A 27394-nucleotide genomic window follows, 5' to 3' on the forward strand; every position below is an offset into this window, starting at 1 on the left:
CTTATGACTAAGATCCAACGCTATTGATCCGAAATCTTTTTGGAAGGACAAAGCGCAAACCCTCCGGGTTGATCTCACACATAGATAATGTGTTAATGAGGCAAGAAAGATTGTCCTTATGGTGGTTAAATAATAGCAATGTATATGCAAAACAATATATTATTTAAAGGCATAAAATCAAGAATAAATCGAATTTTTTCGAGTTTCACCCACTCATTTTAAAAAAAAATAATTTTTTTAAAATCCTCCCTAGTGAAGTCGCCAATTTATAGGTGTGGATTTTTCGATTCCTTTAATGCCTTCACGCGATATGAGCGCGTTTATTTGACCACCCCATTGTTAAGGTTTTATTAAAAATAAGTTTTTTGAAGTCGTCAATAATTCTTTAAAGGTAGAATAATCATACACCTAATGGGATATTGGGAAACCGTAGGATAAATTAGGGACTTATCCAATGTAGATTTCTCGGTGATGACTCCATAAATGGCCAGGAACCAAAAATTGTGTTCGTGGGTGAGGTTACAATATAGTCATGAACTATATTGCAATTTGCTAGTCTCTACTAAATATCAATTCATTATAAATTTCATGCACAAGAATAATCAAATAACGTTTTAAGCACCCAAAAAGAATTAATCTAAGTTGGTTCAGGAAAACACACAAAAGCTAATTATTTAGTGGCAAGTTATTATGTAAACATATTACAAGGTTACTAACATGTTGTTCAATTTATATGCATTATTGAGAACAATTCTTTAGCTCTTGTTTTAGCCGTAAATAACGTATCGGTAATAAAAGCAACAAAACATGCATAGAAAAATCATATAATAACATGAATATTATAGACAATAATAAGAGAAAAAGAGGTTAGAATATACAAATAGACGCGATTATTACTTAAAAATCTACAACATGACAAGAAATGGTTAGTAACTTCAACAAAAAAAAATTATTCAAGGATCCTCATGATTATACCTATATGGTTTAGATCTGAGAGCGTAATGACCTTCATGCGAAGCAATCTATAAAATAGGAATATAGTATGAGCAGAAACAAAAATCGATTTGAAAGTTTGAAAGTGTTTTAATGTTTTAGTATTCGGAGTGTATTTCGGAGTATCCGACAGAGCGTTCCTAAAATAAATTTTAATCTCCTTTGATTCTGAAAATCAATTCGTATATACAGGCGATCAAACGCGTGTGCCTCACGGAAGCCCTGCGTCAGGCGCAGCCTATGTGGTAGGCGCAAGGATACTCGTTAGGCGCAAATTGGCACACTGATGTGGTCCACCCACTAAAAAGAATACACAAGGAAACGTGTTTTCGAAAAGATAAAAAAAGTATGTTGTGTCTTACACAAGACTTGCGTCAGGCGCAAGACTCTGTGTGTGTGTCACAAGTACACGTGTCTGACGCTCATTGTTGCGGCTTACACAATTTAGCCAATGAGTTGGACGCACGTGGCGTGCTGAGAGCAGCCACCGCGTCCGGCGCAAATTCTAGAATACTCGTTTTTTATTCTACGCGTGCTTCTAAGATGCCATTTTTATCCCTAAAAATTCGGAGATCAATTTTTAACGTGTTGAAAATCTAAATTGTGTTCTAACGAAAAATAAAACTTCTATGAAATTATTTATTAAAACAATACATATTCAATTGGGCTTTAAAAATGGAATCAAAACATTTTAAAGGTTTAATTTGCAATAAATCACCATGGATAATTAACTGGGCTCTTAGAATATTATTAAAACATATATGGTCAAGTTATTCAAATTGCTCCTCTATTGGGCCGTGCCAACTAGTACCACTGTATATTTCATCGTTGGACCCTTAAATGAGGAGACACGGTTATGTGTTTACATTGAGCGAAAACTTAAAAGTGATCAAATACGTTGTCATCACGACCATCATACATGTGGTGAGCTGCCTCGGAGATCTTCTTCATCATGTTAACAAAAGCAAGAATTGTTTCGTGGGGGTCGATTTCGAAGAGTTTTTTCACTAGCTTTATGTAAGCGGTTTCATGGCGCCATGGTGTCAAAATAAGTACACGTCGTATTGTATCGTTCGTGTCATAAAGGTTTTAAAATCTATCGTACTGATATTACCCGCATTGTAAAGGTGTAAAAAATTGCATTTTAGGCTTGTTTTAGGGATAATTCATGGTTTAAGTCGACATTCAGTTGTACAATAACCTCATCATCCTCGTTTTCACATCACCGTGACCGAAACCATATTTTCAAACTACGCATGGCGCTACGCATCTGGTGTAATAAACCACATATTTGTAGGAACTTATTAGATGCATAATGCGGAAAACCAAGTATCATATACTTGAACATATATCCCAAGATCATTGCATAAACTAGTATGAATCAAACATTAGTATAGAAATATACCTCTTGATGTGTGAATTTCTTTGCACACCACAACCTTCTAGTGGAGATCCTTTTAGAACGTCAAGCGTCGTTCCTCTAGTATTGGTCCACGAAGAACACTTGGATCACCACGTATACTAGTACGGAAAAGAGAAAAACACTCTCTTACTTTTAGAGGTGAAAGCTGAAAGATGGGTGTGAGGAAAACTAAGAGAAAAATAATATTTTTCTCACTAGAAAGTGATGTAAAAGATACTCACTATGTAACTCCTAATACTAGTATATAGGAGAGGTTACAAGTGAGACTTCATGAGGTTTTATTGGCTTCATAATGTCATACATTATGAGCCTAATAAACTCATAAGTTACATGTCTTTCCACCCACCATAAAACCGTCCAACCCATTTCACAAATGGATTTGGGTTATATCCAAGTGTCATTACTTGTGTGACCTCATAAGACTCAATAATACTAGTAGTTGGCCCAATCATATTAGTCCAACAAATCACAATTAGCTTCTAGCAAAACGTTGTGATCGCCTAATATTATTGAATATATTATCTCCATAATTTATCCGTATATTATTTAGTTTATTACACTTGATCGAGGACAAAATCCTTCAATCTCCCACTTGTCTAAGAACAAGTGTGTAACCTTCAAAACTCCTTAAGTCGCTTAATGTCTAACTTGATGATATGATAACATCATGTGTTCATCATACCAATATTCAAGTCGTTCCATGAAATCTGAGTTCGAACTGTCGAAACAAATGATTAACTCCTTAATTCATTTGAGCATGGCCATGCATTTTTCCAGTTCTTGCTCTTCAAGGGGCCAAGACGCCAATCCAAACTCTTAGGAGGACTTATCCAATCTTGTATGACCAAAGCTCCCACTCAGTCTATAGCAGTTCCAATCGCTCCCTTTATAACCTCCTTTTACGACACGGCGTTTTGCAGTGTCAAAAACATACTAATCCTTAAATAAGAACAGTGTCATACTCATGTCAAAGGAATCCACTGAACGTATTAATAAGAGTCTCATAAACTTTTTAGAGAAATCCCACTAGGTCTGCCTAGCGTGTATCAACTATACAAGCCTATGCAAATGACTTGTTGTTTATGCGAAAATTTATCACTTAAGACGAAATTAAAGTTTGGGACGATTTAACCATATTATGTTTATGACAATGCGACAAATGAATGCAATGGGGATCAAAGGGGATGAACACACAAAAATGGTGACGCGGAAATCCCCAATGAAGATGGGTAAAAACCGCGGGTGGATAGAGATCCACCAATCTACTATGGTTCACTGTGTTTCTTAGTGAGTGACTGTCGTTACAAAAGTACTTTTTTCTCTCAAATGTCCTTCCGATAATCTTGCGTAAAAAAAGACTAATGATCCTCTACCCTCTTTTGTATGCCTCTTTTCCCCCCTTGGCTTTTTCTCAACGAATACATAATAAATTCACTAATTATTACATTAATTCCGGTCCTTCAATCATGGGAGATCTTCCTTGTTCACGCTCCAACGTCATGATCCTGCTCCATAACGGCTGAATTTACGCCTCATTACACGCCTTCCTTATTTAGCTGAACTGTTACCACTTAATGCACTGCTCCAGCCTCGCGTTCTTCGCTGCGTCTTTAAGTCATAGTTACCTCGTCATCATGTCAGATGGCATCATGTCACCGAGTCATCACGTCATTGCGTCAATGTCATCCTGTCAAAAAATTCAGCCATAACAGTTTGCCCCCAATTGTTGAATCGGGGTAACACAAAACCCATGAGACAATTTAGAGAAATCAATAAATCAAATGAAATTCTTTCTAAGTTATTAAGATATCAATAATCACAAGAAGAATCTCGCTTTTGTCAATTATAGAAAAAATTCCCCAAGGAGACATAAGGAAGGAAGGAAGATCCGTTTAGGTGGTTATATTTGGTAGCCCAATGGTATCAAAATACAAAAGGTAGTTTTCTTTTTAAATAGTCGTTTTAATTCTAACCGTTGGCACAATGTCATGATTACTCTTGATGGCATAAATATCTTGGGCGGTTAAGGATTCTAACTTTTATTTCAACTCCTCCAACTCTTTCTCTCTCTTTAAGTAAGGCAGTTTCCATAATTTCCCTTATTCTCTCTGTCGGAAAACCGATCAGTGATTCCAGGTAATTCTTACACTTCACCGCTCATTAATTCCTTTAATTCGTAGTTCTTTTCTTCCTTGCACTTATGGCTCCTAGCAGACGCAGTATTAGAACATTCGTAAAAAACCAAGAAAAGTCGAGAGGGAAAGAGAAAGTCGTAGAATAAAGGGTAGAGAATTAAGATGAACTGTCAACGATGTCAGAGGAGGACTTATTAAGGTTTTTAGACTTAGGGAATTTGCCCGAAAGTACTGTCATTAGGAATGCTGAGTCAGATGAACCACCTGAGTCATGTCCCCCCAAATGGGTGGTGCTCTACGAGTACCCTTTCAAAATAGGTCTAAGACATCCCTTCACCCCCTTAGTGAGGGACCTGATGTAAATTATTCAGATCATTCTTGGGCAAATTATGCCCCAGGTCTGGCGGATTCTGAGTGTCATCGACAGGGTGACGGCGTCGTGGGAAGAAGCCTTCACCCTCTAAAACCTACTGTCACACTATGAAATTAGGGTTAAAGCAAAAATTAGAATAGCCCTACATGCAAAGGCGAGGTTAGAACCTCTGGTCGGGGGAATCCAGTCGAATAACAGAGGTTGGAAAAACAGGTTTGTGTTTGTGAAGAGGTCGTCGCTAGGGGAAGCTGGGACGTCTTTGGTTAGCGGCTGGAATACCGAAGGTGTGTTTATTTTCAGTCCTTTTAAGTTCATATCATGTTGTTAACTCTACTCTTACATCGTTTGTATCGCAGGTCTTAACCCTAAACTACTGTCGTATCGTGACGAGTCTCAGAGTCTTTGCGACAAATTTTTGAAAGTTCCAGAAGAAGACAGGCAGTTCAGAAGAATTATTTTTGCTTCTCAAGGCAATTGCTCATTTATGCCATCTGGTTGGTCTATCTATGTTCTCTAATTTTTTTTTATTTTTGGGTAGGACATTACCAGGACTGCTTTCATACTAATGACTCAAACATTATTGGACAGGTTCATCTCAATCGCGTCCTAAGGGGAGTCTAGACGGGCCAGCGCTGGCTGAGTTGCTGCACAAACGTAAGAGGGAGTCCTCTGCCGACGCTGCGTCTCTGTCGTCAGCGTCGACAAAGAAGGATACAACTGTCGTCGTCCACTGGACGATGAACATGACGTCGCGTCTAAGACGCACAAGACTGACTTCTTGGCCCCTCCGAGAGCCGCTCTTATACTGTGACCGTCCCTAACGACTTCATGTCGTTGGAGAGGTCCATATGGCCTGAGGCTGACATGTTCCTTTTTCCTAGCTCAATGGAAAGGATCAAGGACCATACTCTTCCCCGCATGATGTCAGATGGGCTAGAACTCCTATTCCAGGTATAGACACTCGCTTTATATATATAATTATATATATATATATATATATATATATATATATATATATATATATATTTTGAGACACTATGCCGCTATGACAGTGACTTATGTTTTTTTTTTTTTAAATGACACGCACTCTCCTTTTCCTATGCAGTCTTCTCAACATCTCCTAATGGCTAAGAAGGAGATCTCGTCTCTGCTGAAGGGTCAACTGTCCATGAGGCAGAGGATGGAGAAGGCGGAATTGGACGCGAAGTCCAAAAGCGCTAAAGTGGAGTCTTGCAAGAAGGCTATGGAGGATACGGGGGAAACCCTAAAGAAGAATGGAGATGAGCTGGAAGAGATTAGGCAGAGGGAAACTAAGCTGGAAGAATCTTCGCGTCGGGAGATCGCGACTCTCCAGGCAAGCATTGACGCACAGAAGAATGAGCTGGACCTTCTTGAGGCTGAGGTGACGACCAAGGTCAAGGCTAAGCTAATGTATCAGTTCCTAATGAAAAAGACGGCGTCAAGGACGCCAGAGAAGCACATTGACCTATTCCTCCAATTCATGGGGTCCATCAAGGATCTGATGGACGACGAAGACTTCGCTGCGACGGCGGACTCTTCATCAAAGGTTGATGAGAACGCTCCGTCTTGCGCTGGGTTCATAGCATCAGATGTGCCGCCTGACCCTGAAACTGAGAAGGAAGTTCCAACCACTACCTTGCCAGCTGTAGCCTCAGAGGAGAAGGAAGCTGAGGAGGCCCCTGACGTTTAATTTTTAATCATTTTATATTCCGACCCTTTCACTTGAACTTTTTAATCAAACATTGTTCTAGGTCACTCAAGGGAGTGAGTCTTGGTTTTGTACTTTTGGGTCACCTACGGGGGTGACCATAACTTTTATTGTTTGAAATTTTGGGTCACCTATAGGGGTGACCATTACTTTGATGCTTTTGAATTTTAACAAAGTTAATCTTGTGTCCTTACTTTGTGTCATATGCATATGTTTCAGTCGTTATTCTGACGTTCCTAGAGGCTGATCAGGCGCTTCGTAAGCCATCTTTGGTCATTCAGACATAACGTTTGGACTAAGTTACTTTAGAATACACATAGGAAATACATAGATACTTACGTGTGTTTGTCGGAGAGATAGATGAAATGTCGTAAGCAGTTATGTCTTTGAAATGACTGTGCCCCTGTTGCTCACGGCGCTGGGTAAGAGGATCATAGGACTTTACATGGTTGTAAGATGCAAGTCTGACTGTTGTCTCGAAAATCGTGGCAACATTATTAAGATTGACGGGGGCAACTTCCCTGAAATTCAACAACACCCAGTGGGAGAACACTATGGTCGCTAGCGACTAGCGACACAGATACAATAGTACTATCGTTTACTTTTTACATAATGAAGGAAAACAAGACGCATTACTTAGCTTAAAAGAAGTATCGTTTGAGGTGTGTAGCGTTCCAGCTACGTGGCATGGAGCTTCCGTCACGTCGGACCAATTGGTAGGCTCCGTTTCCTACCACCTTGCTAATTTGGTATGGACCTTCCCATTTATGTCCTAGTTTACCAGCGTTAGCCACTTGTGTGTTCTGAACTACTTTTCTTATGACCCAATCACCTTCGAAGAAGGACTTGGCTTGGATGTTTTTATTAAAACTCCTTGCGACTATTTTCTGCTGGGCTGTCATGCGTACCAATGCTATGTCGTGCAACTCTTCAATGGTATCTAGATCGTTCACAAGTTCATCGCAGCTTTGTTGCTCCGCCGCTAGACTACATCTCGCAGTCGGGACGCTCACTTCTGAAGTCAGGATAACCTAGTGAGAACGGTGTTTGTCCAGTCGCAGTGCGCGGTGTCGTGTGATTAGCCCATAAGATGGATGGCAACGCCTCCGCCCATTTACCCTTGGCTGTGAGTCGTTTATTCAAAGAGTCAATGATCATCTTGTTACTGGACTCAGCCTGTCCATTGGCTTGCGGATATCTTGGTGTTAACGTTAACAACGTTATTCCATTCATCGCAGAAACGTCTTGTCTCGTTGCTAATGCATTACGACCCATTGTCGCATACTATCTCGGACGCAAAACCAAACCTGCAAATAATGTTAGTATATATAAAAGAAATCACTTCCTTATCGTGTACCTGTTGAAAAGAACCTGCTTCAATCCACTTAGAAAAGTAGTCAGTTAGTGCCAGCATAAAGACCTTCTGGCCTGGGGCTGGGGTAACTTACCAACTATGTCCATGCCCCATTTCATGAAAGGCCAAGGTGTTAGAGTAGGATGCAAAACTTCACAAGGTTTATGCGTCATACCTGCATGTCGTTGACAGCTATCGCACTTGGCGACATACCTTATTGCGTCTTTCTTCATTGTTGGCCAATAGTATCCCATGCGCAACACTCTGTTGGATAACTGCGTCCTCCTGAATGATTTCCACAAGTGCCTTCATGCATGTCCTTCAGGACTTGCCCCCACTGATCCTTTTCCAAACAACGCAGGTAGGGGCCTGCGGTAGATTTTTTGAACAGTACTCCTTGAATGAGTATGTATCGCGACGCTTTGAACTGAATTCTGCGTGCCTCTGCCTTATCTGTTGGAAGTACGTCGTTAGCAAGAAAATCATAAAGCGTTTTGTCCAACTGACACTTACCTCCTCTCGGTCAAGGTCGCTCGCAGACGCGGAGTTACCGACGTTACTGACGACCTCACGATTGTCTTGAAGCCGTTCGACCGTCGTCGCGACAGCATCCCCAACGCTCTAGCGACAACAGGATTCGCCAGACGAAATGTCCCTTAAGGAAGATCCGAGATTGGCCAATGCATCCGCTTGCGTATTCTGGTCCCTTGGTATCTGCAAAATGTCAAATGAATTAAACACTTTACTTTTACGCTGAGCTATTTCTAAGTACATGGCCATTTTAGAGTCTTTTGCCGCGAATTCGCCTTGACTTGGCTGACTATCAGCAGTGAATCGCTGAAGACTTTCAATGCTTTTGCTCCCATGTCTTCTGCTAACGTCATTCCTGCTATGAGCGCCTCGTATTCGGCTTCGTTATTCGTCGCTCTAAATTCACAGCAAATGGCTCGTACTATCTTTCCCTGTGGCGACTTTAGCACAATGTCCAGACCTGCACCACGAAAATTGGAAGATCCATCAACAAATAATATCCAAGAATCGTCGTTTACTTGATTAATCTTTGCGACTTCGTCGTCCGCAAGCTTTTCTAGCTCTGGGCTAAAGTCTGCCACAAAATCTGCCAAAGCTGTGACTTGATAGCTGTTCTTGGATGAAACTGGATGTCGTACGCACTGAGTGCTATTGCCCACTTGCTCATGCGTCCTGTCAATTCGGGTGTCGCAAGACAGACTTGATAGGATAGTTAGTCATAACGATAACAGTATGTGTTTCAAAATAGTGCCTAAGCTTTTTAACAGCTACGACTATGGCTAAAATGAGCTTCTCTAATGAAGAATACCTGGTCTCCGCGTCTAGCAGAGACTTACTGACATAGTAGATTGGTAGCTCTTGGCTCTCTGCTTCCCGCGTCAGGACGCACTGACGGACATTGCTTACCGCGAGATAAAGCTGCAACATCTCTCCGATGTTTGGCTTCGACAGCAATGGCGGCGACGCTAAGTAGCTTTTAAGTTTCTGCAGCGCGTCTTCGTGTTGTTGCGACCAGTCGAAGCCCTTATTCTTTCTTAGGACGTCATAAAATAGATGGCATTTTTCAGACGACCGGGATATGAAACGATTCAGCGCGGCTACACGACCGGTCAACTTTTGCACCTCCTTGACGCTTCGTGGAGATTGAATGTTAATGATGGCTTTTATTTGATCCGGGCTGGCTTCAATTCCTCGTTGCGTAACGAGTACCCTAAGAACTTTCCTGCAGACACTCCAAATGTGCACTTATGGGATTTAATTTCATGCCATACCTTCGAGGACATCAAAAGCCTCCGACAATGCTGGATGTGATCGTCTGCTCGCTTGGATTTGACGAGCATATCTCTATTATACTTCCATGGTGTCGCCCAGTTGGTCTTTAAACATTTGGTTGACCAATCGCTGATAGTGGCACCTGCATTTTTAAACCAAAAGGCATAACCTTATAACAATATATACCTTTATCAGTGACAAACGCGGTCTTTTCCTGTCGTCCGGATGCATCAATATTTGGTTGTACCCAGAATATGCGTCCATGAATGTTAAAAGCTCGTGCCCTGCCGTCGCGTCGACCATTGCATCTATATGAGGGAGAGGGAATGGATCCTTGGGACATGCTTTGTTCAAATCTGTGAAGTCGATGCAGACTCTCCACTTCCCGTTCTTTTTGCTGACCACCACAACATTGGCTAACCAATCTGGATACTTTACCTCACGGATCTTTCCGGTGTCGATCAGCTTTTGAACCTCGTCATTGATGACTTGTTCCTTTCGGGTGCGAATTTGCGTTTTTTTCTGTTTTACGGGCTTGTGGCCGGGGTCGACGTTGAGCTTATGCGTGATGACGTCAGGACTGATTCCTGTCATATCCTCATGGGACCAAGCAAAACAATCTTGGTTAGCTTTTCAAAAAATCAACTAACTGACCTCGTATTTCTTGCGACAACGTCGCTCCGATTCGAACGACACGATCGGGGATGGATGGATCGAGCATCACTTCATCCACGTCCTGCTCGCTGGGCGCGTCGGGCGCTGATCCATCCTTTAATTGCTAGATGGACGCTTTTGGGGGTTTGAGCGACGAACTATAGCATTCTCTTGCAGATTTCTGCTCGCCCTTTATTTCTTGGACGCCCCACTTGGTTGGAAACTTCAGCGACTGATGATAAGTTGAGGGGACGCCTTCATCTTGTGTATCCATGGAGTGCCGAGAATGATGTTATAGCGGAGGGCAATCCACAACGTTGAATCTGGTTGGCAGGTTGACGCCTTTGGCTAGCGTTGGCAATGTGACTCTCCGACAGTATGTTGGCCTCTCCACTGAACCTACCAAAACAGTAGTTTTTTAGTAATATCTTTATCGCACAAACCCATACCTTCGAGGGCGCTTTTGAATATAATGTTGGCTGAGCTGCCCCCATCGACTAACACCGCTTCAACAAGCAATTACTGACAGTCAGGGATATGACTAATCCATCGTGATGCTCCACGTCGCAGACGTCGTCGTCGTCAAAGGTTATTGCCATTGCTTCGAGCTTGCGTTCTTCAGCTGACCTGCAAGATTTAAAAACGGCGGACGGGGATACCCTCTCTTGCTAGCCTTTTGGCTGCGGAATACGTTAGTCCACATACATCAGACCCACCAGAAATAACATTGATTACCTTTACGTGCGTGGGCGACGCAGGAGGGTCGGACTGCGCGGTATTCCTATCGAAGGACGCTTTACCTTTGTCGCTCAAGAGGTCTTTAAGGTGCCCCTTATTAAGCATGAACACGACCTCTCGTCGCAACGCAATGCACTTCCGTCTTATGGCCATGGTCATGATGGAACTGACACCACTTTGTTTGATCTTTTTGCGCTTCCGGTCGGTCGCTCTTTTTTGGCCAACGACGGGTGCTCCGATTTTGGAAAGCATTCACGACGCCTCCGACATCGACGGAAAATCCGTAAGAGTCTAGATCTGGGAAGGTCGACGACTCCGTCCTTCGTCGTTACCTGCAATTTCGACAACGTCGGTAACATTGTTTACCTGATTTGAGCGACTATATGGGTGGCTTCGCCAATTATTCTTCTTGGGGACGAAAGCCTTCCGGTCAGGAGGTCTCTGGTGCACGTCGGGTTGATATGGTGTTGATGATGGCATCATCTTCCTCCAATCTCATCTGGCTAGTGCTCGCGACTTGACTTCCTCGAACGTCTGGCACGGATACTTCGTCAAACGGTTGTATAGCTTTGATCGCAAGATTAATCCTTTCCTGAAACATTCAATAGCAGTCTTAGTATCAAGATCTTTAATGCTAATCATTTCTTTATTAAAGCGATTATAATAATCGCGAACAGATTCTTTAGGTCCTTGAACGACGCCGTATAGTCGTCCGTCTGCTTTTCCATGCTACGACTGCCTTCGAACTTCTCATAGAACTTATTGACTAGGGTGGAAAAATTGCCAGTGCTCCTGGCCTGAGGGATCCGAGCCATTTGAGAGCGGGACCGGTGAGCGTGGCTCCAAAAGACTTGCACATGCAGGCCTCTACCAAATGCCAAGGAATTGACGCTTGCCACATCCGTGCTTGTACTGGCGACATGCTCGCCTGGATCGGTTGAACCATCATAATTAGCAGCGAGGGTAGGCAGATTGAGCTTTTTGGGAAGCAAGCCCTCGCGATCCTTTCGACGAATGGTGACTCGCATAACCGTCTGGATGCTCCACGATGCTTGGCTCGGAGCCCCGGGGAGCTGGGACATGAGCTTCATTAAGCGCTTATTCTGCTTTTCGATCTGGACCATGCTTCGCCATGAGATTCGCTTCTCCTTCGCCTTGATCGTTCTCTTCATTGTTTAAGGGCTCTTCATCCTCGGGCTCTTCGTCATTTTCAGGCTCCTCACTATCTGACTCAGAAAGGTTCCCCATGAAAGGGATGTCGTTCAGATTAGCGCGACGTCGGAGCTTCGAAGCTTTGGACGACGCTAACTCTTCCTGCAATTTCTGGATTCTCTCCTGCGATGTCGTGAAGTCGGTAGCTAGCCGCTCATTGGCTTGCTTCATTTCGAGCATTTCTGCTCTCATTTGTTCGTATTGTCTCTGCATTTCCTCGAGGTTAGGTGTTTCTCCCATTTGATGAATTTTGAACAGTAGATGGTCTGGTTATCCCCACGTGGGCGCCAAATTGTTTATGCTAAAATTTATCACTTACAACGAAATTAAAGTTTGGGACGATTTAACTAGATTATGTTTAAGACAATGCGACAAATGAATGCAATGGGGATCAAAGGGGATGAACGCACAAAAATGGTGACGCGGAAAACCCCAATGAAGATGGGTAAAAACCGCGGGTGGATGGAGATCCACCAATCTACTATGGTAAACTGTCTTTCTTAGTGAGTGACCGTCGTTACAAAAGTACTTTTTTTCTCTCAAATGTTCTTCCGATAATCTTACGTAAAAAAAGACTAATGATCCTCTACCCTCTTTTGTATGCCTCTTTTCCCCCCTTGGATTTTTCTCAACGAATACATAATAAATTCACTAATTATTACATTAATTCCGGTCCTTCAATCATGGGAGATCTTCCTCGTTCACGCTCCAACGTTATGATCCCTGCTCCTTAACGGCTGTATTTACGCCTCATTACACTCATTCCTTATTTAGCTTAATCGTTACCACTTAATGCACTGCTCCAGCCTCCCGTTCTTCGCTGCGTCTTTAAGTCATAGTTACCTCGTCATCATGTCAGATGGCATCATGTCATCGAGTCATCACGTCATTGTGTTAATGTCATCCTGTCAAAAAATTCAGCCATAACAATTGTTATCACAATGTAAAACAATACCATCTCCAATACTAGGCACTACTCCTAGCTCCAAAATGAACTTCTTCATCCAAACGGCTTCTTCCTGCATTTGCCGCAACAATGTACTCAACTTCTGTTGTAGAATCAGCAACAGTGCTTTGCTTTGATTTTTTCCAGCTCACTGCCCACCATTTAGACAAAAGATGAAACCAGATTGGGATCGAAAATAATCTTTGTCAGTTTGAAAGCTCGCATCTGTGTAACCCTCAACAATTAACTTATTCTCACCTCCATACACTAAGAAATTATCCTTAGTCCTTCTCAAGTACTTTAGGATATTCTTAGCTGCACTCCAGTGTGTGTCACCTGGATTTGATTGGAATCTGCTACACATGCTCAAGGCATATGAAACATCTGGGCGAGTACAAATCATGGAGTACATAATGGACCCTATAGCTGACGCATAAGGAACATTACTCATTCGCTTAATCTCATCAGGCCAGAAGGACACCGAGTCTTGCTAAGCGACACGCCATGTTGCATGGGTAGGAAACCTCTCTTAGAGTTTTCCATGTTGAACTTAGTGACGATCTTATCTATATAAGTTCGTTGGCTAAGTCCGATCATCCTCTTAGACCTATCCCTATAGATCTTGATCCCCAAAATGTACTCAGTTTCCAAGGTCTTTCATAGAAAAAAACTTTTAACCATTCCTTGACTGACTCAAGCATGAGAATGTCATTTCCTATGAGAAATATGTCATCTACATACAAGACCAAGAAGACTATGTTACTCCCACTTTCCTTCTTGTAAACACAAGACTCTTCTATGTTTTTCAGAAAACCAAACTTTTGATTTCTCATCAAAACGAAGATTCCAACTCCGAGATGCTTGATTCAATCCATAAATGGATTTTTGAAGCTTACATACGCTCCTAGGATTTTCTGGATCCACAAAACCTCGGTGTGTCATATACACATCCTCTTTCAAGAACCCATTCAAGAAAGCGGTTTTGACATCCATTTGCCAAATCTCGTAATCATAAAGGCGGCGATCGCTAGGAGTATCCGAACGGATTTAAGCATGGCTACCGGTGAAAAGGTTTCGTCATAGTCTATACCATGAACTTGCTTGAACCCTTTTGCAACCAACCTTGCTTTGTAAACCTGAATATTACCATCCTTGTCTTTTTCACTTTGAAAACCCATTTGCAACCAATAGGTGTAACCCATCGGGCAAATCTACCAAGTCCCATACTTGATTTTCAGACATGGATGCCATTTCGGACCTCATGGCTTCGAGCCATTTTTCGGAGTCTTCACTCATCAAAGCTTGCTTGTAAGTAGTAGGTTCCTCAAATTCTAAAATCATTATCTCAGAATTTTTGCTAAAACAAGAAATCAACAAACCTTTTGGTATTCTTGTTCTACTAGACTTACGAGGGGCTGCAACAGGAGAAATTTTCTTCTCAACAATTTGAGAATTTTCGCACGAATTAGATTCGAGTGGGACAGTAGGAGGTTCGTGTACGGGATGCACGTCCTCCAACACTTGGTCAGTTATGGGAGAAGATTCCTCCAAAGGAGGAACTACTTCAAGCCCAACATCTGGCTCTTGTGTCTTTGTCTCTAACATAGGATGAACTATGTCCATTTGTTGCTCTTCTCGAACTTCTTCGAGAAATACATTACTCCCACTTGCCTTTTTGGAAATAAAATCTTTTTCCAAAAAGACACCACGACGCGCTCAGTGCGATTGTAGAAGTAATAGCCCTTGGTTTCCTTGGGATAACCCACAAAGAAACACTTATCTGATTTAGGGGCGAGTTTGTCGGAAAGTAAACGTTTTACATAAACCTCACAACCCCAAATACGTAAAAAAGACAAGCTTGGAATTTTGCACTCCATATCTCATATGGTGTCTTTTCTACTGTCTTTGATGGAGTTTTATTAAGTGTTAAAGTAGCAGTTTCGAGAGCATACCCAGAAGGATATTGGAAGATCAGCAAAACTCATCATAGACCGAACCATATCAAGTAGAGTTCGGTTCCTCCTTTCGGAAACACCATTCAACTGAGGTGTTCCAGGCGGAGTGAGTTGTGAAAGAATTCCACAACTCTTCAAGTGATCACTAAACTCTTGGCTCAAATATTCACCACCACGATCGGAATGCAGTGCTTTGATTTGTTTTGCCAAGCTGGTTTTGGACTTCATTCTGGAATTCTTTGAACTTTTCAAATGATTCCGACTTATGCTTCATTAAATAGACATATCCATATCTACTTAAATCGTCCGTAAAAGTAATGAAGTATCCAAACCCTCCCCTAGCTTTTGTGCTCATTGGTCCACAAACATCAGTATGTATTAGGCCCAATAGATCACTGGCCTCTTCACCCTTTCCAGTAAAAGGTGACTTTGTCATTTTACCCATTAAACATGATTCACACACATCAAATGGCTCAAAGTCAAAGATGTTAAAAGTCCATCTTTATGTAACTTCTGAATGCGTTTCGCGTTTATGTGTCCTAAACGACAATGCCATAAGTAAGTAGGATTAGTATCGCTTGATCTATTTTTTGCTGTCTATGTTAAGGACATCTTTGTCTAAGTCTAGGAATATAGACCATTAGACCTTTAGCAGTGGCATAAAACATTGAATTCAAATAAACGGAGAAACAACCTTTCTCAATTGTAAATGAAAACCCTTCATTATCCAAAACAGGAATAGAAATAATGTTTTTGGTAATAGCAGGAACATAATAACAATTATTAAGCTCTAATATTAATCCAGAAGGCAAAGGTAGACTATAAGTCCCAACTGCAACGGCGCAACTCTTGCACCATTTCCAACTCGCAGTTCCACCTCTCCTTTAGCCAAGGTTCTACTCCTTCTTAGTCCTGCACATTCGAAGTAATGTGAGAAACACAACCGGTATCAAATACCCAAGAAGTAGAGTTGCTAAATTAATGTCAATGACATAGATACCTGAAGAAGAAGCCCCAGACTTCTTATCCTTCAAGTACTTGGGCAGTTACGCTTCCAATGACCTATTTGATCACAATAGAAGCACTTGGCATTTGCGGCCACCTTTGGCTTTGCCTTTGCCTGTGGCTTACATAGCAGTCTTAGTGGCAACTTGCTTGCCCTTATCTTGCTTTTTCTTGCCAGCCCATTCCTTCTTAAAACCCTTTCCTTTTGAACCATAAGAACTTCCTTCTTAGGTGCAAAGTGATGTTTTGCTCGGCAGTCATGAGCATCCCATGTAACTCAGCAAGGGTTTTCGACACCCATTCATATTGAAATTCAATCGAAACGTATTGAACCCCTATGAAGTGAGTGCAGAATGATGTCAGTAGCCAACTCTTGGCTATAAGGAAACCCAACCTCTCCATGGCTCAAAATAACCGATCATTCCGAAGACATGAGTGGCGACCGGGTTGCCTTTGATTATTGCACACTCAAGAATAGCCTTGTGAGTTTCATACCTCTGTATCCGAGCTTGTTGTTGAAATATGTTTTCAACTGTCGGATAATGCTATAGGCATCCAAGCTTGCAAACCTCTTTTGAAGGCTTGGTTCCATAGCCGCTAGCATAAGGCAAGTAACAATTACTGACCATTCTGCAACGGCCTTATGGGCATCTTTATCACCATCAGTAGAGGTAGTAGTTAAAACTGGGATCGGGGTTTCAAGAACATCCTCTCAACAGTTGTTCCCGTTCAATTTATCCTTCTCAAGGATTGAACATAAGTTTTTTTTTTGGCTAATTAAGTAACTCTCATATATCCACACCAGAAAAATACAACCTAACGCTTAACCTAGGGAGAGAAAACCAACTAGGTTGGACTCATCAAACCCAAGGCAAGCTGAAACTTTGATTCTACTACACATTTTCACACTTTAACAATTCAAACTAATTGTTATCATTTACAGAAATTTTCTTTGGTAGAACCAGGCTAACTCTTCACAATACTATACTTCTTATCCTCTTCATAATAACCTCAGGCCTCCAAACTGTCATATTCCATACTGCTTCATTTCGAGCCCACCATATGTAGTAAGCTAAAGCACAATATGCTGCAGCTATGACTCTTCTTTGAAATTGAGACCTCCTATTCTTTGACAGAAAATGCATCATTCTGTTAAACCAACACTTGGTCTTACTTAAGCCTAGCCAACTTTGCATCATTCTCAAGCACTTGAGGGAGTAATCACATTCAAAGAACAGGTGCTTATGTGATTCCTTACCTGAGCATAAAACACAACTGTCATCAGTATGAATACCAGCAGCCACCAATCTGTCTGTTATTCTAAGTCTCTCCAACATGAAAAGCCATGAAATAAATCTGTGTTTAGTCACAGAAAGTCTATTCCAGATATATCTATCCAAATGAACCCTATCTACCTCACCGATTAGTAATTGGTAGCACTTTTTAATGGAGAAATGTGATAATTGTTTCAGGTCATTTTCACTATAGACCTGTTTCCTCTTCAATCTACAGATCTGTTTCCAGTTACAGCTACTTCCAGTATTAGGGACATAATCCCACCAGGTAGCATCCTTAACATAAACCCCATTTACCCACTTTATCCACAGAGATTCTTGTTTAGGTGTGATAGCCCATACATATTTCATCATGGCAGCCTTATTCCATAGCTTGATATTTCGAATCCCCAGCCCTCCTGTCTTCTTCTCATAACAAATTCTCTCCCAGACAACATTACCTGCTTTCATGCTAAAATAAGTGCCATGCCACAAGTATGCTCTACACACTTGCTCTATTGCATCTGGGACACTTCTAGGCATAACATATTTCTAAGCCCAGTATATATGTATACTCACCAAGACTGAGTTAACCAACTGAAGTCTGCCAATAAAAGATAGGTTCCTCGACTGCCAAACCTATACCTTAGCACACATCTTATCTACCAAAACATGACACTCGGCCACAGAAACTCTCCTTGCTGAAATTGGTACCCCCCAGTACTTAAAAGGCATCCTACTATCCCTAAAACCTGATACATCCCTTATTCTCTGAATAGTAACTTGATCCATGCCAACAGAGTAAAATTCAGATTTCATTTCATTTATTCTTAACCTATATGAGTTAGAGAATAATTGAAAAGCTTGTAGCATCGATGAAAAATCACCTTCGCAGTAGAGTATCACATCATCAGCAAAACTAGGTGATTTAACTTTAGGTTCTTGCATCTTGGGTGAAATGAGAATCTGGGAACTTCCTGGAGTATATGCATTAACCTGGACATGTACTCCATGCATATCACAAAAAGTAATGGGGACATTGGGTCACCCTGCCTAATTCCCCTCTTATCCTCAAAGAATCCATGGAGGGATCCATTTATCATGATAGAGAATTTTGGGGTTCTCACACACACCATGATGAGTTTGATAAAGTGTCTAGGAAATTTCAAAGCCTCCAACATTTCCTTCAAGAAATACCAGTCAATGGTATCATATGCCTTCTTCATATCTAGTTTCATTAACACACTTGGTCTAGCTCCCTTCTTACCATAGTGCTTCACCAAGTCTTGACAAACCATGATGTTGTGCACAATAAATCTCTCATGTACAAAAGCCCTTGATTCTCAGATATTAAGCTAGGCGGCACCACTTTTAATCTATTGCATAATACCTTTGTAATGATCTTGTACAATACATTATAGTAGACAATAGGTCTGAGATCCATAACACTACCAGGGCATGCTACTTTAAGGACCATGTTTAAAATAATAGCATTAACCTCCCTTAACAAGTTACCTGTTTGAAGGAAATCCAACACAACACCAGTGACCTCTTGTCCAATTATAGCCCAGGTGTCTTTGTAGAAATATCCCCCAAACCCATCAGGCCTTGGAGCTTTCTCCCCATGTATAGACTCAACTGCCTTCTTTACTTCCTCGGCTTCAAAAGGTCTACACAGGACTTGGATCTGGTCCTGAGTGAGCATAGGGCCCTCTCAATCACCAGCTTCTTGACTGGCACTCTCTCAGCCTTAGACTTGCCAAACAACTCCTCATAATATCTGAGAAAAGGATTTATAACCTTCTGAGGTGCATCCTGCCACTCACCAACACTATCATGTGTAGCATATACAGAATTTTTAATTCTTCTGGCTTTAATTGATTGGTGAAACAGGTGGGAGTTCTCATCTCCCTCCTCACACCAACTCAGCTTTTCCTTTTGGCTCAGAAAGGACATATATAACTTATGCACTCTTTTACACTCCACATTTGCATTCTGTTCAGCCTCTCTTTTAAGTGAGTTTGTAATATCCTCTTGCGGCTCTGCCTGGCATTTTGACAAATTATGCATGGCCTTAATTTTAGCAGCATGTATGTCACTAAAGCCCTCAACATTCAATTGTTTCATAGCTTTCTTCACCAGTTTCATATTGCTCCCCACTTTAAACATGAGGGATCTCTCAACTCTAGTACTCCAACATGCTCTCACAATCTCTTGGAAATTCCCAGCTGAACTCCACATAGTAAAGTATTTAAAAGGAGGCCTACCAGTTTGTAGCTGAGGGTAGACTTGCACAATCATTGGCCTATGGTCAAAGCTTCCCTCTACATTGAACGTAAGTAAAAAGGTGAATTATTGTTGTTACCAAACATGATATCTACATAGAAGATGCAAAAGTAATAATTATGTTTATCATAATAGCTTTTAACAAATTTTAAACACTTTAAAATAAAAGCTATGCACTTGACCATTTTTTCAATGTGTCCCTCTTTTGAATCAAGTGGTTCTAAGGTCCTATCAAACATGATTTATAAGTGGACTTTGGTCTCAACTTAAATCCAAGTTTAAAAGGTAAGTAAACTCCTTTACTAATTACAACAATTGTATCTCTTAGTTAATGGGTGATTGCTAAGGTGATCACGCTCCCAGGTAAGGAAGTTACCCACAACGTTGGGGAGAGCCTTCCTAATCCTAGAAAGAGCTTGTCACCCAAACACAAAACCCAAAAACTTTGCTACAAAATCCAAAACCGTTTTGATGATTTTGTTGGGCCAAACCAAACTAACTTGCAAATTTCGAAAATTTACTCTACTTAGCCCAAGATTGAAAGTAACACTCTGCTTTGGCAGAACCTATTACTAACGATCAAGTTTTAGTAGGTGTTTATTTGGAATAGCAAAAACCCAATATTTTATTTAAGGGACCTAAGTAAATTATTATGTTGATTTAATTACTAATGAACATTTAAATAATTAAATCACAAGCATAAAAAACTTAGAAAGCATTTAAAAGCAATATTTAAATGCATAAAATAAAATGTGATCCTAGTATGGCCCCTAAACCTAAAGACTACTCTTTAAGGCTCCCTTGTTGAATCACCATGGATTTCCATCCTTGTGCTTCATAGGATAAGATTGAATCGTCATTCTTCTTATTACTGCTTGAATAAATATTTTTGGAATTATAAACTAAAATATTACAAAAATACCAACGATGCGTAGATCGTATTTAGATTACAAAAATACATTAACGATACGCAGATCGTAATTTCTATCCAAGTTTTGGGCCATACTAGTCACTGCATGCATTCATAATATCATATATTTAAAACATGCATTTTAATCAACTATTAAAGATAAATTATCATGTTTTAACAACTTTAAAATATAATAATACCATGAAGATTTAATCTCACATTAAAACCTATGGTTGGTACCTTAAGACAAAATTTAATCATATTAGAATTTTGTCTTACAAAGGCTTTAAAATATTAATCTAACAAATTTAATCATATTAAACTTAAAGAAAAAATAAAGCAATTGCAGGCACCACATGTAATTTAATCATATTAAAATATAAACTTAACATGATTACTAACTACATAAATAGGCATGGAAGATTAATCAACTATAAATACTAACAATCTAACATGCAATTAACATCATAATTGAATGGAACTTCACAACAATTGTTTTGGGGAAAAAGTTAGGGTTCATATCAACTTTGTTTAACAAAAGCAAAAAAAATATAAACTAACACACAAAATCTGATATTTTGTGATGTGAGTTTTTAATTTCAGTATAATATATATATTTATATATATACATAAAAATCCAATTTTTATGCTTCCAATCAGTTAATAACATAATATTAATCATGCAAATAAACTCATATATAAAGCCCTCCCTTAATTGAATTAAAAAAAATGAAGTAAAACATGCATCAGCATGATCATATTAATATGTGCAATAGGCTAATTGATACCACTGTAGGAACTTAGGTGCATAATGCGGAAAACCAAGTATCATATACTTGAACATATATCCCAAGATCATTGCATAAACTAGTATGAATCAAACATTATTATAGAAATATACCTATTGATGCGTGAATTCCTTTGCACACCACAACCTTCTAGTGGAGATCCTTTTAGAACGTCAAGCGATGTTCCTCTAGTATTGGTCCACGAACAACACTTGGATCACCACGTATGCTAGTACGGAAGAGAGAAACACTCTCTTACTTTTAGAGGTGAAAGCCGAAAAATGGGTGTGAGGAAAACTAAGAGAAAAATCATATTTTTCTCACTAGAAGATGATGTAAAAGATACTCACTACGTAAGTTCTAATACTAGTATATAGGAGAGGTTACAAGTGAGACTTCATGAGGTTTTATTGGCTTCATAATGTCATACATTATGAGCCTAATAAACTCATAAGTTACATGTCTTTCCACCCACCGTAAAACCGTCCAACCCATTTCACAAATGGATTTGGGTAATATCCAAGTGTCATTACTTGTGTGACCTCATAAGACTCAATAATACTAGTAGTTGGCCCAATCATATTAGTCCAACAAATCACAATTAGCTTCTAGCAAAACATTGTGATCACCTAATATTATTAAATATGTTATCTCCATAATTTATCATAATATTATTTAGTTTATTACACTTGATCGAGGACAAATTCCTTCAATATCTGTCCCATTTTGACATCAGCACACTCTTTGGCAAGCCTTGCACTATTGCCATTGGCAACGAAGCAAGGTTGTCGTTTCTTGAAATGTTGTGTCTATGAAACCAAGATAAGGATTGTTTTCACTCCTAGAATCCTGCAGCAACATTAATATAAAAGGTCAAGTGTAAAATAATAAAAAACTAAAAGAACATATAGAGGGGCATAGCTTCACACATCAAACGAAAAGATAACAAGCTAAGAGAAAACAACTTCTTTACAAAATGCAGATATATAGGTTCTAACTAGCATAAAAACTATGAAAAGGTACATAAGTAAGCATAACTAATGATATCTTCAAAATTCACAGAAGTATCCACATGTACAATATCTTATCTTAGCCACTCTAACAAAAAATTGTACAGAGGATCTGTTTTTAAGAAATTAATACTGAGCTCATTGTTTTTCTAATTTCAATTTTTTTAACTATTGTTATGTCCTAATTTTTGCCTAAGCTGGAAAGTGCAGGTAGGATGTTTGCCGTTAGTATCTGGCACGCAGCTAAGAAGAATCAGGTAGCAGCTACAACAAGCATTTACAAATTCCGGAAGGTAATTCAAAAAGAAAGCATTGGATACTGATCAAGACTTAGTCAAAGAACGTTGCTTCAGCAGTCATGCCTAAAAAGTAGGACGAGATCAACAAGTTGAGAAGAAGATGGAAGTACTCCTCGATTTTAGGAGAATATGGCAAGATAGTAGGAGTTAGTTGTAAAACGGCTAAATTGTAAACAACGTTCAAAAATATGTATTAGTATAATAGAGAAAACAGGATCCGAGGAGAATAAGTTCTTTATATCATTTACATTCGAATATTTTCCTTTGCTTTCACAATACAAAAAGTGTACTTAGCATAAGCTGCAAGCTAAGGCTGTGAGTTGTAAGCTGTAATTCTCATACATAGTGGATTGGTGGACTCAATTCCACCCGCGGTTTTTATTCTTTTTCTTGGGGTTTTCCTCGTCACCATTTCTTGGTGACTTGTTTCTTTTCTGCATTTGTTCCTTTTTGTAGTTAGCATTTCTTATTTTTTCTAGTTGCATCTTCATTAGCTGTAGATCCTCAACTAAGTTCTGCCTGATCAGAATTTGGCCTAAACAGTTTGGCGCCCTCCATGGGACTCTACAGCTAAACTCTCATAAAAATCTCAAAAAGAAAATACCTTCATTTCATTCTAGAAAAAAATGGCTGATGATACTGCCGAAATGATGAAGGCTGCTTCGTTGAAGGCTCAGGAGGATCTTCGTCGCAATCAATCTGAAACCCAGCAGACTATTGATAGTTTAGGAAGGAGCTAAAGTCTGTCAAAAGCAGCAGAACACCCAAGCCTCGTGGCCAGGGACTGACCCCCCGTAATCTCAATCTCGAGGATCCCAGCGCCAGCGGAGGCGAAGACGATGGAAATGAGGCTAGATCCGACGAAGAAGAAGAAGAAGAAGAGGCAGATCCTGCCGCTAAGAAGATGGCACTCCTGGAATCTCAGAACAGAAAGATACTTCGCATGCTGGCAAAGTTACCTGGAGCACCAACTCCCGTGGCTGAAGAATCTCCCAATGGTTATGCGCAGTCCCCGTTCGTGGACGAAATTGCAAGGGCTAGGATTCCTAAGAAGATCAATGTGCCCCAGCCTCACAAGCTGTTCGATGGAGCCGCAGATCCCTATGATCATGTGGCGCAATACAAGCAAAAGATGTGGACTCTATCCATTCCTGAGCACCTCTTGGAAGCCACCATGTGCAAATCCTTTGGAGCCACCTTATCCGGACCAGCCTTACAGTAGCTGATCAGCCTAAAACCAGGTAGTATCCAAAACTTTGTTGCTATAATTAACAAATTCTACATGCAATTTGCTAGTAGCAGGGTTCTGGAGAAGCACACAGGCCACCTGTATCGCATTACTCCGAAGACCAATGAAGCTGTGAGGCAGTACCTGGACCGGTTCAACAAGGAGATGATCTCAGTCAAAAGCTTAGGTGTTCCTACTGCTATCAAAGCGTTCAGGAGGGGCCTAACATACAAATCCAGATTATATTATGAATTGACCAGGTACCCCTGTAGCACGTTGGAGGAAGTTAGAGCCAGAGCTATGGCTGAAATCCGCGTCGAAGAAGACGAGGTGTCCAGGTATGGAAGTGAGCCCAGCTATGATCGAAAGGCCCTGAACCAGAAGAAAAGTGACTGGCGCCACTAGCAATATCAAAAGTGCGAAACCAATAGCGTAGCCAGCAAGGCCACATGTAAATCTGCTAACAATGACTACCCATCTATTGCTTTCTATTGCTTCAACGTGGATGCAGGAAGCGTAGTAAACGCACTCGAAAAGCTGGGGACAATAGCCAGGTGGCCACGCAAGAGCGACAGACCAGACAGCAAGAAAGACACCACCAAATGGTGCAGCTACCATGGTGACCATGGCCATCGGACAGATGACTGCAACGCCCTCAAAAAAGAATTAGCTTGGCTACTTAAGAAAGGTTATCTAGAGCATCTCTTGGGTAAGAAAGGTCAGCGAGAGGACAAAGCTGGTCCCAGCCAGCAGCAACCTCGTCCACCACCTGAACCTCTACACGATAAGGTAATTAATTCTATCTCTGGTGGATCAGAAATATGTGGACTAACATACTCTGCAGCTAAAAGATTCGTCCGAGAAGGCTCCAAAGCTGCACCAAAGCAATACAGAAGCGTAGAAGAGAAAAAGCTCAGAAGCATGACCATCAGTTTCGACGAGGAGGATGGAGATGAAGAAGCTGACAACCATGATGGCCTCGTCGTATCGCTCACCGTCAGCAACTGCCTCATGAAAAGAGTATTAATAGACAACGACAGCTCAGCTAATATAATATTCAAGAGTGCCCTCGAAAGCATGGGGCTGCAGGAAGCTGACATCCTCGGGAAAGCAATTGTCTTGTTCGGATTCAACGGCGAGCCAGCTACAACGCTCGGAGAAATCGTGATGCCTACCTATGCAAAAATAGTCAACTTGCAGACTAAATTCAATGTGGTAGATTGTCCCTCAGCGTATAATAGCATCATGTGGACATTATGGATTCATAAAATGCGAGCTGTACCATCAACTTATCATCAAACTATCAAGTTCCCTACCAAATGAGGAGTGCAAGAAATCAGGGGCGATCGCAAGCTGGCAAGAGAATGTTATAGCATATCCCTCAAAGCAAAGAAAGAGTCCAGCTAGCAATTACAGCAAGGTCCAGTGCCAGCTATGCCAGCAGAGCAAGATGTAGATGAAATAGCGCTGGACCCAGCAAAGCTGGAGCAGACTGTGCAGATTGGGGCATCCCTGCCAGCTGAAGAAAAGCAGCGGATCATTGAGTTCCTGAAATAAAATCACTAGGGGAAAAAAACAGAAGGGCTGCTCAAGAAGGGCTGCGCTTTTGATAAAAGCGCAGCCCTATGGTTGAAGGGCTGCGCCTTTTTGGAAAAGCGCAGCCCTACAAATAAGAAGGGCTGCGCTTTTTCAAAAAAGAGCAGCCCTACCATGGGAAGGGCTGCGCTTTTTTAAAAAGCGTAGCCCTTCCCATGGAGAAGGGCTGCGCTTTTTAAAAGGCGCAGCCCTTCTCAAGGTAGGGCTGCGCTTTTTTAAAACTAGCGCAGCCCTTCCTGAAAAATTTTGAAATTTCGAAACCGCGGGCTTTGAAATATTGAGCGGGATTCAGATATATTATCCCTCATTATCTCTCTCTCTCACGTCCCTCATTATTCCTTTCCTTCTTCTCTCTCATCCTCTCTTCTCTCTCATCTTCTCTTCTCTCTCAAAAACTCCCATAAACATTTGCGACAAATTAAAAACGCTGAAATGATTTGCACGAATCATGCCGACGGAGTCCGATTGCCTATTGTGATACCTTTTCGGAAGCGGAACGAGCCAACGAGTCAAACTCACCGCTATGATGTGATGTTTAGGCTTTTTAAGCCATCCGAGTTCGTTTAAGCCTCCAAATAGCCATTTTAAGTTTTGCCGAAATTTTTTTTCCCTTAAATTATGTATTAGGGTTTTGTTTGATGTATTTAAACATTATTAGGTTAATGTTTGAAAGTAGTTCTTGTATTTTCAGATCTATAATGTTTTTGTATACTTCTCTTTGTTTATATATATTTTGACTAATGTTCTTGTATACTTCTCTTTGTTTTGATTAATGTTCTTGTATACTTCTCTTTGTTTATTTTGATTAATGTTCTTGTATACTTCTCTTTGTTTTGATTAATGTTCTTGTATACTTCTCTTTGTTTTGATTAATGTTCTTGTATTTTCATCTTTGTTTTGATTAATGTTCCTTTTTTTCATTTTCGTTTCATTCTTTTTTTTTTTTTTTGGGTTTAGTATTTTCATTTTCGTTTCTCTTCTCTTCTGTTTTATTTCAGAAAATGTGAGATTATGAGTAAAAAAATGTCAAAAAAAAATTTATTTTTTTTTTTTTTTTTTTGGTAGGAAGGGCTGCGCTAGTTAGGAAAAAGCGCAACCCTTCTAGCTCAGAAGGGCTGCGCTTTTTCCTAACTAGCGCAGCCCTTCTAAGCTAGAAGGGCTGCGCTTTTTCCTAACTAGCGCAGCCCTTCTAGCTTAAGGGCTGCGCTTTTCTAGCGCAGCCCTACTTAAAAAGTGAAGGGCTGCTACTTAAAGGGCTGTTGTCAAAAAGCGCAGCCCTACAGGCCTTTTTCAGCGCAGCCCTTCTTCATTTTTCCACTAGTGAATGTAAGCTGTTTTGCATGGAGCCATGAAGATTTGGTAGGCATTGAACCTGACATCATTACCCATAAGCTGAACGTTGACCCCAACTCAAATCCTGTCAAGCAGAAAAGGAGGAAGTTTGCTCCATAAAGAAATTTGATAGTTAATGAGGAAGTAGAGAAGCTGCTGAAAGCTGGGAAGATCTGAGAAGTCAAGTACCCAGATTGGCTGGCTAATATGGTGGTCGTAGGCAAGAAAAACGGCAAGTGGCGAGTGTGTATTGATTTTACTGATCTCAACAAGGCGTGCCCTAAGGATCCTTTTCCACTGCCACATATTGACGCATTAGTAGACGCTACAGCTGGACATGAGAGACTGACC

At 40.7% G+C, this 27394-nt stretch overlaps 1 protein-coding gene and 1 pseudogene across 1 annotated transcript; one reads left to right on the top strand and one right to left on the bottom strand.

The window, feature by feature from the left end:
* Positions 1 to 23497, bottom strand: part of LOC130589527 (stearoyl-[acyl-carrier-protein] 9-desaturase, chloroplastic-like) — a 61336-nt pseudogene extending 37839 nt beyond the window's left edge.
* A 672-nt stretch (positions 23498 to 24169) lies between these two features.
* LOC104899178 (uncharacterized) lies at positions 24170 to 25438 on the top strand. Its single transcript, XM_010686314.1, has 2 exons — positions 24170 to 24503; positions 24627 to 25438. The coding sequence occupies exons 1-2, from the start codon at positions 24170 to 24172 to the stop codon at positions 25436 to 25438; spliced, it is 1146 nt and encodes a 381-aa protein (XP_010684616.1).
* Positions 25439 to 27394: the final 1956 nt, after the last annotated feature.

Source organism: Beta vulgaris, chromosome 7 (assembly GCF_026745355.1).
Source record: "Beta vulgaris subsp. vulgaris cultivar EL10 chromosome 7, EL10.2, whole genome shotgun sequence".
Taxonomy (NCBI): domain Eukaryota; kingdom Viridiplantae; phylum Streptophyta; class Magnoliopsida; order Caryophyllales; family Amaranthaceae; genus Beta; species Beta vulgaris.